Source organism: Siniperca chuatsi, linkage group LG10 (assembly GCF_020085105.1).
Source record: "Siniperca chuatsi isolate FFG_IHB_CAS linkage group LG10, ASM2008510v1, whole genome shotgun sequence".
NCBI lineage: Eukaryota > Metazoa > Chordata > Actinopteri > Centrarchiformes > Sinipercidae > Siniperca > Siniperca chuatsi.
In genome coordinates this window covers 4,266,286-4,283,755 of record NC_058051.1, presented here as the reverse complement: position 1 = coordinate 4,283,755, position 17,470 = coordinate 4,266,286, and the positions used below count along the sequence as shown (strand labels likewise).

Here is a 17,470-nt window from a genome sequence, read left to right as displayed (position 1 = left end):
GTGATATTGTTTTAAGGCCACATCGCCCACCTCTGCAAGTGTATGTGCACATTTATTTATGAGTTTATCCTCTCCGGGAGAGTAAGTCAGTATACCTACTGAAGATGTATTCACTAAGCATGAAACCTATACTAAAAATGCAATAATATGCAAATAAATAAGATGCAATAAATCGTATACACAAAGTCAGGGGAAGGGTGGAATCTGTGGGACAGGGAGGAATGGCTGATTTGGGATAATTGGGGTAACCTGCCCTACCTGTGGGGTCATGCCAGGGTGGCAGGCGGATGGCTTTCTTAAGGAAACAGAGCTCGGGGTGGTAAAGCCGGAAAGTCTGGTCGACGACGTGAGGTGTCGGCTCTACGTTCACCTGGCAGATGGCCATCGGCTTGCCGTCTTCTGCTTTGAATGTAACCTGTGGAGGGAAGGTGAAAAGTCAGCGGTATCAGCAGCATGCCACTTCCCTGCATGATGTCAGATATCCACTGCAATGAAACAGCATTTACATCATCATGGGGCAATAAAACTCCTCAAGCCAAACGAATAAAACAGGGTTAGAAGCTCCTTAAAGGAGAATGGGTCTTATGTGCATAGTTTTGTCCATCATTATTATTATATATCAGTTATGTTAACTTTGTAATCAACAAATTAACAACAAACTCTGACAGGTTAAAAACACGGCCGGTCAGACAATGAGAATTGGTTGTAAACAAGCAAACAGTTTTGCCACATTATCTAAACCAGTGGTTCCCAACCTTTAGCTTGTGACACCTTAAAAAACCTCTGTTTACTTTTGAACCCTTATCAAAAGTTATGGCCTTACTGTGCACTTACTCTGCCCACAAACTGTGAAAATGTTTCATTTAAAGAGTGTTTAAAGGCCTGAAAAGGGGAAAATATCCAGTATATAAAGAAAAAAAGCTTTAAAAAGAAGAAAAAACACATATAGAAATATAGATTTTTCTTTCTTAGATTCTTAGATTAGATTTACCTTTGGACCACTTGGGAAGTTCCCACCCACATATTGGGACTGATCCAAAGCAGTTTATTTGGAGATAAATGCGAAAGTGAGCGCACCTGAAATGTTGGTAAAAATCATTGCACGAGAAAACTGAGCGCTACTACTTCAAGTACAGACCGTCAAAGGTGAACCATGATGTCGGTCTGTAAACTGTGATGGATGTTTACAGAAGATAAGTTTACCATTGTCTTTTTCTCTTCCAAATAAATTTGACTATGGGGGTTTGTTTAAAACCATATGCATGCTTGTATGAGTACTTGTGCGCCATCAGACTTATTATTAGTGATGTTGCCATGTTCCCAGATCTCAGCAATGAACTTGGTGAGTACAATCAACGGCAACTAATTTCATTAGTTCATCTGTACTTTCCCTCCTGCTTTCTGTGTGTGTGTGTGTGTGTGTGTGTGTGTGTGTGTGTGTGTGTGTGTGTGTGTGTGATACCCTCAAACAATACTGTTCGTCTATCATTAGACATTTTGAGAAAACCTACATTCTAATTCCTTGACTCCCTTTAGTGAAATATAGAACTGGAATTGCCATATTTTCTTCCTGAGGCAGTTCAGCTCTAAACAACATATACAGCTTTTAAAATGCAGCCTTTTAGAAGTTTTATTTAAAAATTCACCAGAGAGTATGATGATGATGGAACACACTGTACACTAGAATATAAAAGTTGGCTTCAATCCGACTACTGAAACCCCCACAGACCAGCTGAATGTGCTTTGAAGTTTGCTGCATTACAATAGCCCTCCAGATCGGTGCAAATCAACACAATTGTGTTCATACATATGCACTAATTACATATGGTTACATATGATAGCTGGTACACGTACGACAACATATGCAAACATATTGGAACTGCTAACTCTCTCACGTACCATCATACTCTACACCATCTTAAACTAGTGTTTGCTGGCTTGATTTATATGATATAATGGTATACATAACTAGAGTTGAGTTTAGGGATTATAGATTACATGTAATTGAATTGCAGGACATGAATTATAAAGAATGCTACTTCTGAACTGCCAAAAAAGATGTAGGATTACATACTATAGTACTGAGAGTAAGATTATCTATTGACTATTTCATACAATACTTTGGTACAAAACTATTCAGAAAAAGAGACAAGTTAGCAATGTGGCCTAAGGATGGCAATGTCAGTCTAGTCAATGGTAAGTCTGTCTGTCTGACATTTTGGGTCACATTTGGTTCAGATATCCCAAAAACTACTGGATAGATTATGAAATTTACTGTGGATATTCATGGCCCCTTGAGGATGATTTTCATAATTTTGGTGACCTCCTGACCTTATCTCTAATATAACTGTCAGGTCAGAATTTCCCTTCATCAACCACTTTAGTCCAAGACAAGGTTATCTAGAAATTTCATGGACTGATTCACATGAAATCCATTGTTCATCCACAGACAGTGGACTCATCCACTGGACATATTCATGTCTCCAGTGGATGAGTCCGTATGTTTTGTCTGACCTCCTGCCTTTTCCATTGTGCCAAAATCAAGCCAGAATTTCCACTTGTACAAAAAAATCTAATGGGCCAGATTTCCAAGAAATGTATTGAGCATATTCATGCTCCACAGAGGATAAACCATTTCCAGCCTGGAAATTCCCTTTTATTATGTTAGGCCAAAATCTGTTCCAAACATCCATCCATCCATCCATTTTCTACCGCTTGGTCCCGTTAGGGGTCGCGGGTGACTGGAGCCTATCCCAGTGACTTTGGGCCTTAAGGGTACACCCTGGACAGTGGCCAACTTAGGCTCACATTCATTCAATACGGGCAATTTAGAGTTATCAATTAACCCACACATGCATGTCTTTGGACGGTGGGAGGAAGCCGGAGAACCCGGAGAGAACCCACGGTAACACATGCAGACTCCACCCAGAGAGATTGTGTGACGTTGGTCCGGGAATCGATCCCACGAACCCACGATCTCCTTATTGGGAGGCAGGAGCTTTAGCCGCTCTGCCACCGTGCACCCCTGTTCCAAACATTTCCTAATCTAATTGGCATACTGCCATTAAATTCACACATTTGGAATGGCCTCATGACATTTCCTCTGCTGCCACCATCAGGACAACCTTTATAGTTTTAATCTCACTACATACTCCCTAGAAAAAACTCTAGAAACACAAATAGGAACTCAAGAAGAAGCGAAAACCATCGTTTGTTGTTGCTTCTTACCAACACTTTCGTATTGTGAGGTCCAATAAACACTGCAGCTTCTACTGGCTGCAGTTGGCAGTGGCCGACCTCACTTCACTAATGCTAATGCACTTGTGGCTGAATGAGAGCAAATCCCTGCAGTCAGGTCCCCAAATCTGATGGAAAGCCCTTCCAGAGGCTGTTATAGCAGCAGATTAATTCCCTTAATTTTGGAATGAGGTGATTAACAACCTCATTCCACATTTGCGTATAATGTTCAGGTGTCCACATACTACAAACTGTAGTGTATCATTACACATAAAAATGGAAAATCTCAATAAAATTGATTCCATCCCAGCAGTTTGTGCAATTTTTTCTTACATTCATTTATACAAAAAGACATAGCGCAAGTAAATATATGCAGTGCTACAATATAAAAAGAGTAATGAAGAGGACCTTCATTATAACTGCATACCACATTTAAATATCTAGTCATGAGTAATGGACTATACTCTGATGTTAACTTTCCACATTTTGGTCATTGATTCACAAACTCAGAAGTTGATCCCTGCCAAACAACAGCTGTCCAAATCGTTGATGGGTCAGATTTGCGGGCCCATGCTGACCTGCAGGAGTGGCCCATATCTGGCTCTGGTGATGTGTGCTGACTGACAGCGCTGCCAAAGCTGGCATCCTGACAGTTTTGCTGTTGGGGCTTGTCAGTTTTAGCAGGACACAGATTTGATCCAGACCCGACCTCTTTGACCTCTTGACAGGATTTTTGCTCAGAGCAGTAGTGCTGACACTGACACACAAATACACACATACCGTAGGCAGACACACATACGCTTGGCAGACTGGCAAATATTTCATCACCCCGTGCAATGGGAGAGCTCCAGGGTATTGTACTCTACACAAACAACAGGATTATTGCGAGGTACTGCGAACGGTGATGGCTATCTTTTTTTAGCAGCATAAATGAAAGCCTAGATTTAAGCTCACATATGTAGAGAAAGGGCCGAAATTTAAATTTGAATGGATTCATGAGGAACAGAAGTTAATTTGGTGACAGCTGCAGCATACAGGGGCTGCAGACATTACATCAGATGGAGATATGGAGCAAATCGTCTTATCTGAAGTACATCCGAACAAGCCCATTCACATTGTTTCTCCCTCCTCTGAACTTCTTACATATTATAAACGGTTGAATAAGTGTACAAAATGGGAAAATAACTTCAGAGTAATACTATATATGCATGGTTCATTTAAAGTAGATTAGCCAAACGTGTCAAGCTGTCCTCCAATCGGAGATAGTTTAACTCTCCAGTCTGACATTTGCCAGTTGGAGAAGATAAACAATGTTCAGTAAGATAAAAGTGATTTCCAGCATATAATTTTGCTTGACAATCTTGTCTGGCTAGTGTAACTTTTTAAATAGTTGACACTTCAAAGCATTCTTTGTGTCTGAGCTGTGACTGTGTGGGAGAGGAGAGGAGGGAGGAGGTGGTGCACTGCCACTCCGCAGAGGGTTGTCTGGGAGTGTGTGTGTACACTAGATGTTGCTAGACTTAGGGATGTACCAGAAGGTTAACCCGACTAAATTCTAAATCAAAAACTTCATACAATACACTGAGTTTAGGTGGGTTTATCATCCTCTTCTTAATCTAACAATCAATTTATATACCCTAAGATGCTAAAAATGTTTAAAATGGACTATATTAAAGCTCTTATCATGGCAGAAAAACATACTGTACATCCACATTTCATCTCAAATCCATAGTTTACAATAATTCCAGCCTGGAGACAAACAACCGAGGGATTGAGAAGCTGAAGACCGCAGAAGGAGATAAAGATGGTCCAATAGCTGAATGAGAGCAAATCCCTGCAGTCAGGTCCCCAAATCTGATGGAAAGCCCTTCCAGAGGCTGTTATAGCAGCAGATTAATTCCTTAATTTTGGAATGAGGTGATTAACAACCTCATTCCACATTTGCGTATAATGTTCAGGTGTCCACATACTACAAACTGTAGTGTATCATTACACATAAAAATGGAAAATCTCAATAAAATTGATTCCATCCCAGCAGTTTGTGCAATTTTTCTTACATTCATTTATACAAATAGACATAGCGCAAGTAAATATATGCAGTGCTACAATATAAAAGAGTAATGAAGAGGACCTTCATTATAACTGCATACCACATTTAAATATCTAGTCATGAGTAATGGACTATACTCTGATGTTAACTTTCCACATTTTGGTCATTGATTCACAAACTCAGAAGTTGATCCCTGCCAAACAACAGCTGTCCAAATCGTTGATGGGTCAGATTTGCGGGCCCATGCTGACCTGCAGGAGTGGCCCATATCTGGCTCTGGTGATGTGTGCTGACTGACAGCGCTGCCAAAGCTGGCATCCTGACAGTTTTGCTGTTGGGGCTTGTCAGTTTTAGCAGGACACAGATTTGATCCAGACCCGACCTCTTTGACCTCTTGACAGGATTTTTGCTCAGAGCAGTAGTGCTGACACTGACACACAAATACACACATACCGTAGGCAGACACACATACGCTTGGCAGACTGGCAAATATTTCATCACCCCGTGCAATGGGAGAGCTCCAGGGTATTGTACTCTACACGAACAACAGGATTATTGCGAGGTACTGCGAACGGTGATGGCTATCTTTTTAGCAGCATAAATGAAAGCCTAGATTTAAGCTCACATATGTAGAGAAAGGGCCGAAATTTAAATTTGAATGGATTCATGAGGAACAGAAGTTAATTTGGTGACAGCTGCAGCATACAGGGGCTGCAGACATTACATCAGATGGAGATATGGAGCAAATCGTCTTATCTGAAGTACATCCGAACAAGCCCATTCACATTGTTTCTCCCTCCTCTGAACTTCTTACATATTATAAACGGTTGAATAAGTGTACAAAATGGGAAAATAACTTCAGAGTAATACTATATATGCATGGTTCATTTAAAGTAGATTAGCCAAACGTGTCAAGCTGTCCTCCAATCGGAGATAGTTTAACTCTCCAGTCTGACATTTGCCAGTTGGAGAAGATAAACAATGTTCAGTAAGATAAAAGTGATTTCCAGCATATAATTTTGCTTGACAATCTTGTCTGGCTAGTGTAATTTTTAAATAGTTGACACTTCAAAGCATTCTTTGTGTCTGAGCTGTGACTGTGTGGGAGAGGAGAGGAGGGAGGAGGTGGTGCACTGCCACTCCGCAGAGGGTTGTCTGGGAGTGTGTGTGTACACTAGATGTTGCTAGACTTAGGGATGTACCAGAAGGTTAACCCGACTAAATTCTAAATCAAAAACTTCATACAATACACTGAGTTTAGGTGGGTTTATCATCCTCTTCTTAATCTAACAATCAATTTATATACCCTAAGATGCTAAAAATGTTTAAAATGGACTATATTAAAGCTCTTATCATGGCAGAAAAACATACTGTACATCCACATTTCATCTCAAATCCATAGTTTACAATAATTCCAGCCTGGAGACAAACAACCGAGGGATTGAGAAGCTGAAGACCGCAGAAGGAGATAAAGATGGTCCAATACACAGAAAATATTGCACAAAGCATAAGTAGCACACTCTGTACCTTGATAGTCTTGGCAGCAACAATATTGGACAGATTCTTCTTGGCCACCTGAGAACCTTTGCCTGTAGGTAGGAAGCTTGGTCCCTGTGAGGTGTTGATTAGAAACAGAATAGTTATCAAAATTGATCATCTAACAAAAAACAGCAAAAACCTGTAAAAAAATATTGCATCTGCACATCAGGCAAGAAAACTGTAAATGATCAAAAGAAGCAGAATAGAACCAAAGGGTGTAAAACCCCCAGTCATCCACAGGAGATAGGAGCACAGCCTATGTAAATGATTTTTATTTCGAACGGTCCTTCTGGCATCAAATTAACTGGCACGCCTGATTTGCCATTACATGTGTATAACTCCCTAGGAATAGATCAGTTATGGTTAATAATCCTTGAGGTGTAGTGACATTTACTGTATATCAATGAAATTTAAACTTTTATCACTGCTCCGCCTCTTATTCCCACATATTTGGACCACTCAAGGCCAATCACTTTTAAAAAGACTTTCTTGAACTGGAATCAATAAGTAGACTTGAGAAATACTGTGATATCAGAAGTTAGAAGGCGAGAGTAACTTTGATATTTCATCTGTGGTGATGGTAATATATGGTGACTGTTTCTAAAAACAAATCCAACTTTTTCATCGCATAACATCTGACTCCTGAAATATAATCCTATTTGTCAAAAATACTGCATCCTGCAATAATTACCATTCCTAAAACATGGTTTTATAAGTTGACCATTCCTAACCATTCCATCAGCATCAACCTCTGGTCTCCACTGTACCTGAGGGGCCATGGTGTTGTCGCAGAGGAAGCTCTGATATTTCAGAGGAATATGGATGCTCTCCTTGGGCCGGAGGTAAACCCTGGGACCTGGGGTGCCTTCCTCCAAGTGGAACATGTTCTCCTCCAGCGGGGTCTGAGTTTTGGTTAGTGCTTTGAAGTAACGCCACTCCTCTGTGTTAGTGATGACACTGGATGGAAAGATTAAAGGACATGAGTGAGATGAAAGCAGGCTCTTGTATATCTTTAAGGGATCCATCCAAGGATCAGAGTTGGATGTATAATAAAAGTCTAACCCTCACTGCTGAACACTGCTGTTCATTACATCCTAGAGTATGATAAGATGGTACTGAACGGGACAAACAACATACTGATGTTTTTGGTATTCTTGTTTTTGGAAAGGTCATGTAGCGTCCAAAATGGAAATGGTTCATCATCTGGCGACCATGAATGTGCACAGTAAATTTCATTTAATTTTACTTTTTACTTAATTTTTTTGGTGCAAGAATAAATTTCAGCCTGATGGTGGTATGGGGGCTCTGAGTATAAATATCCACATAATACTTTGTGTCCTGTAGTTCGTGAGATATTTTGCTGTTGACAGGTTTTGGATGGAATAACCGACTGACATCGCTATTCCTTAAAAAAACGTAACAATGTATTAAGGAAATCAAATTAAAGGGGTTTTGTTATCTCCAAGCCCAAGCCGAGATAATAACCCTGATGACATCATCAGATTACATCACAGAATAATTATACAGTACAGCTGTTTTCAAAGGCTGAGTAGTACACCATGTGACTAGTAAACTGTTCTCCACGGGTAAAATCAGTAAAATGCCCCTCAAATTCCCAGTTCCTAGTGTTAATCCCTCCAACTTCATCAACACTCCTCATCTAAGCTTCCTCAGTGTGAGACGATCATGAACAAATCTAACGAAAACAAATGAATAGGATGGGAAGATGTGTGTTCAGTCAGTTAGTAAACTTTATTAAAGCACCTTTCATAACAAATACTACCATGTGCTGTGCAATTATGAAAAACTTTTAAAAATGCATAAACATAAAACATACATAAACATAATTTCTCTTCAAAAACAAGATCTGAATACATATCATCTCCTTTTAAGTTGATATGGCAAGCTGTTGCTTATGTACACATCCGGCAGATATGGAAGAACATTAGCATTCATTTGGAGTTGTGCTTCCGGCTACCTTACTTATGTAAGTCAAAAAATTCACTCTCTTTTAGCTCTGTTTTTGTTCTCTACCAACTCCTGAGGAAATATCTGGCTCTTGCTAGATGCTAAATGTCTCCACAATGTTCACCAGCTAGTCGCTGACTTCTGCTGTTTGGTGCTGACCAGGTAGTGTACAGTGGGTTTTTAGAGCTTTTTTACTGAAAACAGCTGCCTGCTGTGGCTGATACTGACTCTTTGAGAGAGGTGAGAGTGAACCAAAATAGTAAAGTTGTGGGCTGGACAGCTACTGTAAATAATGATCTGAAACTTGCTATAAATCTCCACAAAGCAGAGGGAGCTGCAGATTTGGGAGATAATTCTCTGTAGGTTCATCACTACGAGCAACGCCTTCACATTGTTATTTGATACATTGTTACTATAAAAATATTGATTATAGTATTGGCTATTTTTTGGAAACAGGATGTTTGAGGGAAGAAATATCCTTTATCTTTGATGTGTGGCCATAGGAAACCATGGTAAATATTCCTTACATACCGGATCCAACCTCTCCAAGGGATCCAGCAAAGCATCTAAACTTTAGATGCTTTGCTGGATCTAAAACTTTAGATTCTAAAGCAATACGATTCCCTTTATGGAAACTGATTCTAGCAATGTTAAGTTCACTGTATGGCCAACAATCGAAGTGAGCTAATTCCATGGTGCAGCAGTCAACACACAAAACACAATGCTTTTAATTACCAATGGCAGCTTTCATAAATGTATATAAAGGTCAGTGAAAGCCAACCCTCCAATCCCCAACAAATGGATTTCCAGCGAGAAAGAAACAGGAACAGATAACACATTCCAACAGAGGGAGGTCTCGTCTCCACTCTTTCCTCTTCCTTTGAATGCAAAAATTTCACGCACAAACGCATAAAGGGAAGTGCTGCTTTAAACATCAAAGGTTCCAACCCATGGGCATAGAGAGGCGAATTTCTCTCAATAGGAGAGGGAGAGTTTATGAATTTTTCAGGGCCCCACCTTGCTAACATTAGGGCAAGATGCGACAGTCAATTATATGAAACTTATTTGGAGCTTCCCACCTGTGTACGTGGAATGAAACATTTTGCTTGTGGCTTATCATGAGAACAAAGAGTCTATGTGTGTATGTGTGTTTCACCTGATTCATTTTTAGAGAAAGAAAATAGAAAAAATTTAGGAGGTGAAGAGGACAAACAGATTAACACAAATAGAAGAAAAACAGAGACGGAACAAAATGAAGATGATTAAAAGGATATCAAGAGAGAGAAGTGAATGAATGCAGAGTTGGGAAAGCACAGAGAAGAAGACAGATAATGAGAGGGAGAAATACTGACAGAGAAAGTGGCAGCATGGACAGCAGCAGAGGAGCTGTAGTCTCCTATCTCTCTGCTAGCCAGCAGTCAGGGCTCACACTAGGCTGTGCGAGGCCAAGTGTAAAAGCTAGTCATGCAAAATGGATGGCAACAGGTAGCAAACGCGTCCTCCACGTCAAGAGGAGCCTCTGGGCTCTAAAACACAGCAGACATCAAAGCTACAGCTAGCCTAGTACCCTCTCTTCAAAGCCTGACAGTGAGGGTCAGAGTTTTTTCTGTTTGTTTCTGTAGACCAAAGAGCTAACCCAAGGCCTTGCTTGTGTTCTCAAGCTCCTTGTCAAATATTGGTTGAAATATTGACAAGGAAGTAAAAGCAGAGTAGCCTTGGTGCACTGACCAAGCTCATGCAGTCCAGGATAAAAGTGGTACAGAGGCCAGTTTTGTTGTTTGTGTGCATATTCTCTAGTCCTTCAAAGACTTGGCAGGTTAGTGTGAAAAAATATTTCATGTTGCTTCATTAAACAAGTACAGCTAATAAATGTTGTACATCTCAACAACAGATACTGCACATACAGTTGTATGCAAAAGTTTAGGAACCCCTGACAATTTCCATGATTTTCATTTATAAATATTTGGGTGTTTGGATCAGCAATTTCATTTTGATCTATCAAATAACTGAAGGACACAGTAATATTTCAGTAGTGAAATGAGGTTTATTGGATTAACAGAAAATGTGCAATATGCATCAAAACGAAATTAGACAGGTGCATAATTTTGGGCACCCCAACAGAAAAATCACATCAATATTTAGTAGAGCCTCCTTTAGCAGAAATAACAGCCTCTAGACGCTTCCTATAGCCTGTAATGAGTGTCTAGATTCTGGATGAATGTATTTTGGACCATTCCTCCTTACAAAACATCTCCAGTTCAGTTAGGTTTGATGGTTGCCGAGCATGGACAGCCCGCTTCAAATCACCCCACAGATGTTCAATGATATTCAGGTCTGGGGACTGGGATGGCCATTCCAGAACATTGTACTTGTTCCTCTGCATAAAGGCCAGAGTAGATTTTGAGCAGTGTTTTGGGTCGTTGTCTTGTTGAAATATCCAGCCCCGGCGTAACTTAAACTTTGTGACTGATTCCTCAACATTATTCTCAAGAATCTGCTGATATTGAGTGGAATCCATGCGACCCTCAACTTTAACCAGATTCCCAGTACCGGCACTGGCCACACAACCCCACGGCATGATGGAACCTCCACCAAATTTTACTGTGGGTAGCAAGTGTTTTTCTTGGAACGTTGTGTTCTTTTGCCGCCATGCATAACGCCCCTTGTTATGACCAAATAACTCAATCTTTGTTTCATCAGTCCACAGCACCTTATTCAAAAATGAAGCTGGCTTGTCCAAATGTGTGTTTGCATACCTCAAGCGACTCCGTTTGTGGCGTGTGTGCAGAAAAGGCTTCTTTCGCATCACTCTCCCATACAGCTTCTCCTTGTGCAAAGTGCGCTGAATTGTTGAACGATGCACAGTGACACCATCTGCAGCAAGTTGATGTTGTAGGTCTTTGGAGGTGGTCTGTGGGCTGTTTTTGACCGTTCTCACCATCCTTCGCCTTTGCCTCTCCAATATTTTATGTGACCTGCCACTTCTGGCCTTAACAAGAACTGTGCCTGTGGTCCTCCATTTCCTCACTATGTTCCTCACAGTGGACACTGACAGCTTATATTTCTGCGATAACTTTTTGTAGCCTTCCCCTAAACCATAATGTAGAACAATCTTTTTTTTCAGGTCATTTGAGAGTTGTTTTGAGGCCCCCATGTTGCCACTCTTCAGAGGAGAGTCAAAGAGAACAACAACTTTCAATTGGCCACCTTAAATACCTTTTCTCATGATTGGATGCACCTGTCTATGAAGTTCAAGGCTTAATGAGCTCACCAAACCAATTGTGTGTTCCAATTAATCAGTGCTAAGTACAGGTATTCAAATCAACAAAATGACAAGGGTGCCAAAATTTATGCACCTGTCTAATTTCGTTTTGATGCATATTGCACATTTTCTGTTAATCCAATAAACCTCATTTCACTACTGAAATATTACTGTGTCCTTCAGTTATTTGATAGATCAAAATGAAATTGCTGATCCAAACACCCAAATATTTATAAATGAAAATCATGGAAATTGTCAGGGGTTCCTAAACTTTTGCATACAACTGTATGTGACAATGACATATAGATGATGGCTGAATACCAGGAATTCAGATGCAGGGATTTTTCGTGAATTCTCACCAAAATAAACTTCCCTTCCCTCTGAAACATTCCTGTGGCAACCCAAAATTTTTAATGTGTGCTTTTGTGTCTGCGGGGCGCCTGTGTGTAGGCGTCCCGCAGACTATTGTTTGTACTGAAACAAAACACTAAAGTCCGACCTTGAATTGCATTATTACAGTTACATAACCATATCAATCTTTAAGCTGCAGTCATTTCTAACAACTACTTGTCATCCTAAAACGGCAGCATACAGTTTAGCTTTGTGGCAAAATATTTTTAGTGTGAATGAGTACAAAATCTGTAAAAGAGAACTATGCAGGCGGTTCAACAGTGGATAATGACATGCAGGCTTCCATTCCCAAATCAGAGTGCAGAGCAGAAATCAACAGGTGGAGTATTGAGTGCAGAAGATTGCTCTACCGTGACAACTAAATCCTGAGAAATCCCGAGCTTCCTGGTAAAAAGTGAAATAAACCCAGAAAGCAGTCATTTTAAAATCATTCAACTCTCATTTAGACCTTGTTAATAATGACAATCATATCTCCTCATCTCTTCTATGGAGATCATAGTCACATACATACATAACAACAACACACAACAATACTGCAGATCTACGACAAAATACCACAGTGTCATAAAAACTAAAAGTGTTCTGGAGTTTTAGTGAACTGTCTCAACCAGACTGATGGACCTGAATTTGACTCTTGAAACTCTTAAAACCCACTGTGCTGCTGTAGAAGCACATCAAATGCAGAAGCCTCCTTGCTAATTTAAACATTTCTGGCTCTTAGTAGAGGTGGCAGACGGTTTGGTGTAAAGTGTCACGCTGCCTCAACAGGAAATAAATAACTAAGCTAACAGGGCACTAAGCCGACTAGAGGACAGATGCAGGGATTGATGACTCTCAATTAGACCTGGTAGGCTCGGTGGCCGGGCTAATGCTATAATGATTCATCCATGGCGCACTCCAGCCTTTGTTGATCAATGTGATATATGTTAATCCAAAGCTCAGGCATGAGCAGAATTCATAACAAAAGACTCCGTGTGGGGAGATTAACAACAGCGCTAACTGAAGGAAACAAACACGGCACGGATACCAAGATCGGGTGATCCAGGACACATCAGCCATAATAGCTGCTATGTGTGGATTAAAGTGGGTATTTAGCATCTTACCAGCATTATGTCTGCATCTGTGTCAAGGACAACTGATTGTGCTGCTGAAGGAGCTAGAATCTTCTTTGTTTATAGGCCTACAGTATGTGTGAGAACAATAGGGTCAAATGTAGCAACATAATACTAGATGGTGGCTAACAGTCCTGAAAAATCCAGAATTCATCGTACTTATTCATGCAGACACACAAAAAAGCAAAATGTGTCTGGAAATGTGGCTGCTATTTGCACTGAAGAACTAGTAATTTATCTTGTTCATTCATAAATAAAAATACATATATCTCAAAACTGTGAACACAATTTAAATGTGTCAGGCATGCACACACACATACAGAAACATGCTGTCTCAAATTAGAAAATCCAAAGACTAAATAATGCACCCACCACATACAAACAAGATGTGTCAAAACAGTGAATAAAATCAATTTCAAACCCTAAAACAGGCACACATGAAAATACACACATTAGTACACACCTACACACACATGCATCATATCAAAGCAGTGAGCAAGCTGTGAATCAGACTCCCACAACCCAAATAAAACACGCAGTCACACAAGCAAACATCTTCATGACTTCACTTCATCTTGTCTTTCTGGTGTTGGTGTTTCATATTTTTAATATTAAAAAAAAAAAAAAAATTATGGGATTTCTGAATCATTTTTGCAAAGCAGTTTTCCTTATAAGAGAGGTGCTCCGGAATTAACTTCAGTGCAAGAACCATACAGGCTATAAAATGCTTAATAACCAACACAAGCTTTCATAAAACAAAATATAAATTACTTAACTGTGTCAATGTTATAACTATAACTATATTTTTAACATCAAAATCAAAATTAAAATGACTGTAAATTCTATAAAAACTGAATGTTGATGGGTAAAAATTTCATTTACAAATGCCAGTTCCACAAAAGAAGTTTTGTTGCCTATTTGCCAACAAGAGAAACTTGTTAAAGGCACAATCCATGACCCAAATCTAAACAAAAAGGTAGTGCAAACTGCTATCACTCTCAACCTGATCGACAGGTTTTTTAAATATACAAACTAACACAAGATAACTGAATTTAAGCCTGTTACGTACTCTGAGGTTGTTAAAGGTTTGTTTAATTCAGAAATATATGTAAACACAGAAGACAGGCCTAGAGCAGGCCTCAGGTTTTTTGTAATAAATTATTAATAAAATAAGATCCGTCAGTGTTGCAACTTAGTAAAACAAGTATCACTGGAAAAAATAAATAAATAAACCTAATTTGTGCTCTCAAATTAATTTTAACATTTTTTAACAGGCAAATTCTGAAGTGTATTCAATGCATCTGCATCCACAAAAGAAGAAGACAAATAATTAAACCAGCTCATTTAGATTTTACTGTCCATGGCAACCTTTACTGTCCATGGCAACCTTTATATGCCTTTGACATGACATGTCACAGTAGGAAAAGCACAGGTATAAATAATAAAATTAATGATGGTTTGATTCCATTTAGCTGCTTCAGTTTCAGGGTCCTGGCATTGTGCATGTTCACTGTCACACTGTCATGACTTACTAGGATACTTGAATAGAACAGAGCCATCATTAAAGTTATTAGTAACACCTGTGCTTTTTCTACTATGACAAGTCTGCTGTGAAAAAGGCCTACTTTGCACTGCATTAACATTCGGCTACAAAGTGGTATATGTGTAGCTAAAGCTGGACAGTATTGTGGAGACAAAGTCCAGTGTAGTATCGCAACTGTATAAAAAGATTGTACAGGTGACAAGGACAAATGCTATTAATGTGAATGAAGCTTCATGGAACTCAAATTTACCTTTTGTTTGAGAGGCGGTCTTGGTTTGGAGTGGCCTTCCAAAAGGAGAGCTATGAGTTGGTTAGCAGTAAATTAACTCGGTACAGACTGAGACGCCCCTCTCAACTTGTTATACACAGTACCAATAATAGATGCATTAAAATTGATGACAAGAGTGTAGAGGGCCATCTTTTTCCTTCTTCCTCTTGTGTTAACGATGGATCATGTCCAGTATAATGTTGCTTTACTGCCCTCTACTGTTAAGCCTTTTGTATTCACAAGGTGTTATAGGCAACCCTTGATGCCAAGACTGGTGGGGACAAATTTTGAGGAATAGGGGGAGGGGCTAAACCACCACTTAACAACCAACAAAGTTCTGGATTTGATATGTCTCACATTGGGGAGGGTTAAGAGTGAGGACGCAGCATAATTTCCTAAAGCAGGATGAAAACAGGTTTCAAGAACTATCTCAAGAGCTACACCATCACCTTTGGAAACACATTCAGAACGTGAGAATACACTTTCACGGTAGGGTACGGCTTGTTACAGTCTGATAATGGAAAACACAAACAATACAGAAACCCATGCTCACAGTTGGCATATTATACTGGGGACACACCTACAAACTTGTAAAATCCACCCAATTTTAAAGATGAAACACATGACTAACAAACACAATAATAGTTTTCTCAGATATCCTCTTTGTCAGTGGGAAATATAATCACACTAAACAAACAGTTAATAGTGGGGTGCCAGCCTGACACCACCTTACTGTCAACACACTGTTTGCAGAGTCTTACCTGAGCTCAGGGTCATCACTGTGAATGGTGACGGTCTGAGGTACATTAAAGGGATTTTTAAGGACAAACTCCATGTACTCAGCAGAGCCCAGGCTGGCGTAGAGCAGGTGCTGGGTGGTGATGGCCTGGCTCAACATGTTGGCAATGCCCTCTGCCTTTCTGCGCTCTTCGCTGGGTTTGATCTCATGAAGGTCTTTGGTAAACCAGGCTTCCTTAGTCCGATCCTAACATCCAACAACAATGGCAAACTCTGAAAAAGATGTTCCAGTGTAACACCAGGCAACGCAATATCATGACATTCTGTAAAATATGTAAAATTATTATCCAAACTTTCCATTGCAAACAGCGATCACAGTTTACAAAGCGACTTCCTGGTTTAATATTGACCTACCATGCTTGCGCAGTTTGCACACACAGATATTTTGTGCAATGAGAGACTACTAACATTTCCGGTGTGATCGCTCTCACTTTTAACTCCAAATAAAGTGGTTTAGATAATCTGGCTAAACTGTTGGCTAGTTTAAAACCTTCTGACATCTTTGTAGTGAAGTTGCCGTGTTCTCAAATCTCAGCAATCACTTTGGTGAGTACAATGTTATCATAACTGATTATGGGAAATTATGGGCAAAACTAAGAAAATAAAGCCCAGGTTGCAATAAACCAGAATTTTCTCTGTGACATTTCAGTGACTATTTGAAGGCATATAATAATACATTCTTTATGACCAGTACATCCATGGCTACATTGTGATTACATGTTATAGTTGGAACATGGTGTAGCTGGAATTAATGATCTGCTCAAGTGGTGTGCACATGAAATAACCTTTTCAAAATCTTTAAGACAATTATATTTTTCAATGGTTTGTCCATACAGCCACAATTTCCATCACCCTTGGAACACTTAGTACAGGTATATTGAAAAGGAATCAATATCATATATAGTGTTTTCTCAAATTTTGGGTTCATTAAGTTTGTGCAGCCCTATTCCAAAGCAGAGAGCAAAGTAAACACACAAACGTTTTTTACTTTGTTTTTCCTTTTAGGACAGTTTGTGACAAACAAAAAGAATCCATCAATCATTAAATCTGTATTTCATCATAAATGCAACTATGCACTGCAATTTGAACCTAAGAGTATACTGCGGTATTGTTTGCTTGACTCAAACCCTTTAAAAATTGTAAAGGTTACAATAAACCACATGATGCCAGGGACTCTGGACAGTAGGTACACTTGTCTTAAAAAAAAAAATGAAACACCTCAAATTGAGTTTCAAAATCAGGGTGGTAAAGTTAAGTATGTGAGAAAATATAATACTGAGGT

At 39.6% G+C, this 17,470-nt stretch overlaps 1 protein-coding gene across 3 annotated transcripts in view; it reads right to left on the bottom strand.

The window, feature by feature from the left end:
* The window catches only part of nphp4 (nephronophthisis 4), a 179,899-nt gene that overhangs the window by 13,938 nt on the left and 148,491 nt on the right, over positions 1-17,470 (bottom strand). For all 3 annotated transcript variants that reach the window (XM_044210968.1, XM_044210970.1, XM_044210969.1), the window contains exons 21-24: positions 16,152-16,375; positions 7,594-7,783; positions 6,815-6,898; positions 259-415 (exon numbers count right to left, since the gene is read on the bottom strand). In XM_044210968.1, the coding sequence (XP_044066903.1) occupies positions 259-415; positions 6,815-6,898; positions 7,594-7,783; positions 16,152-16,375 (655 nt within the window). The remainder of the gene's footprint in view (positions 1-258; positions 416-6,814; positions 6,899-7,593; positions 7,784-16,151; positions 16,376-17,470) is intronic.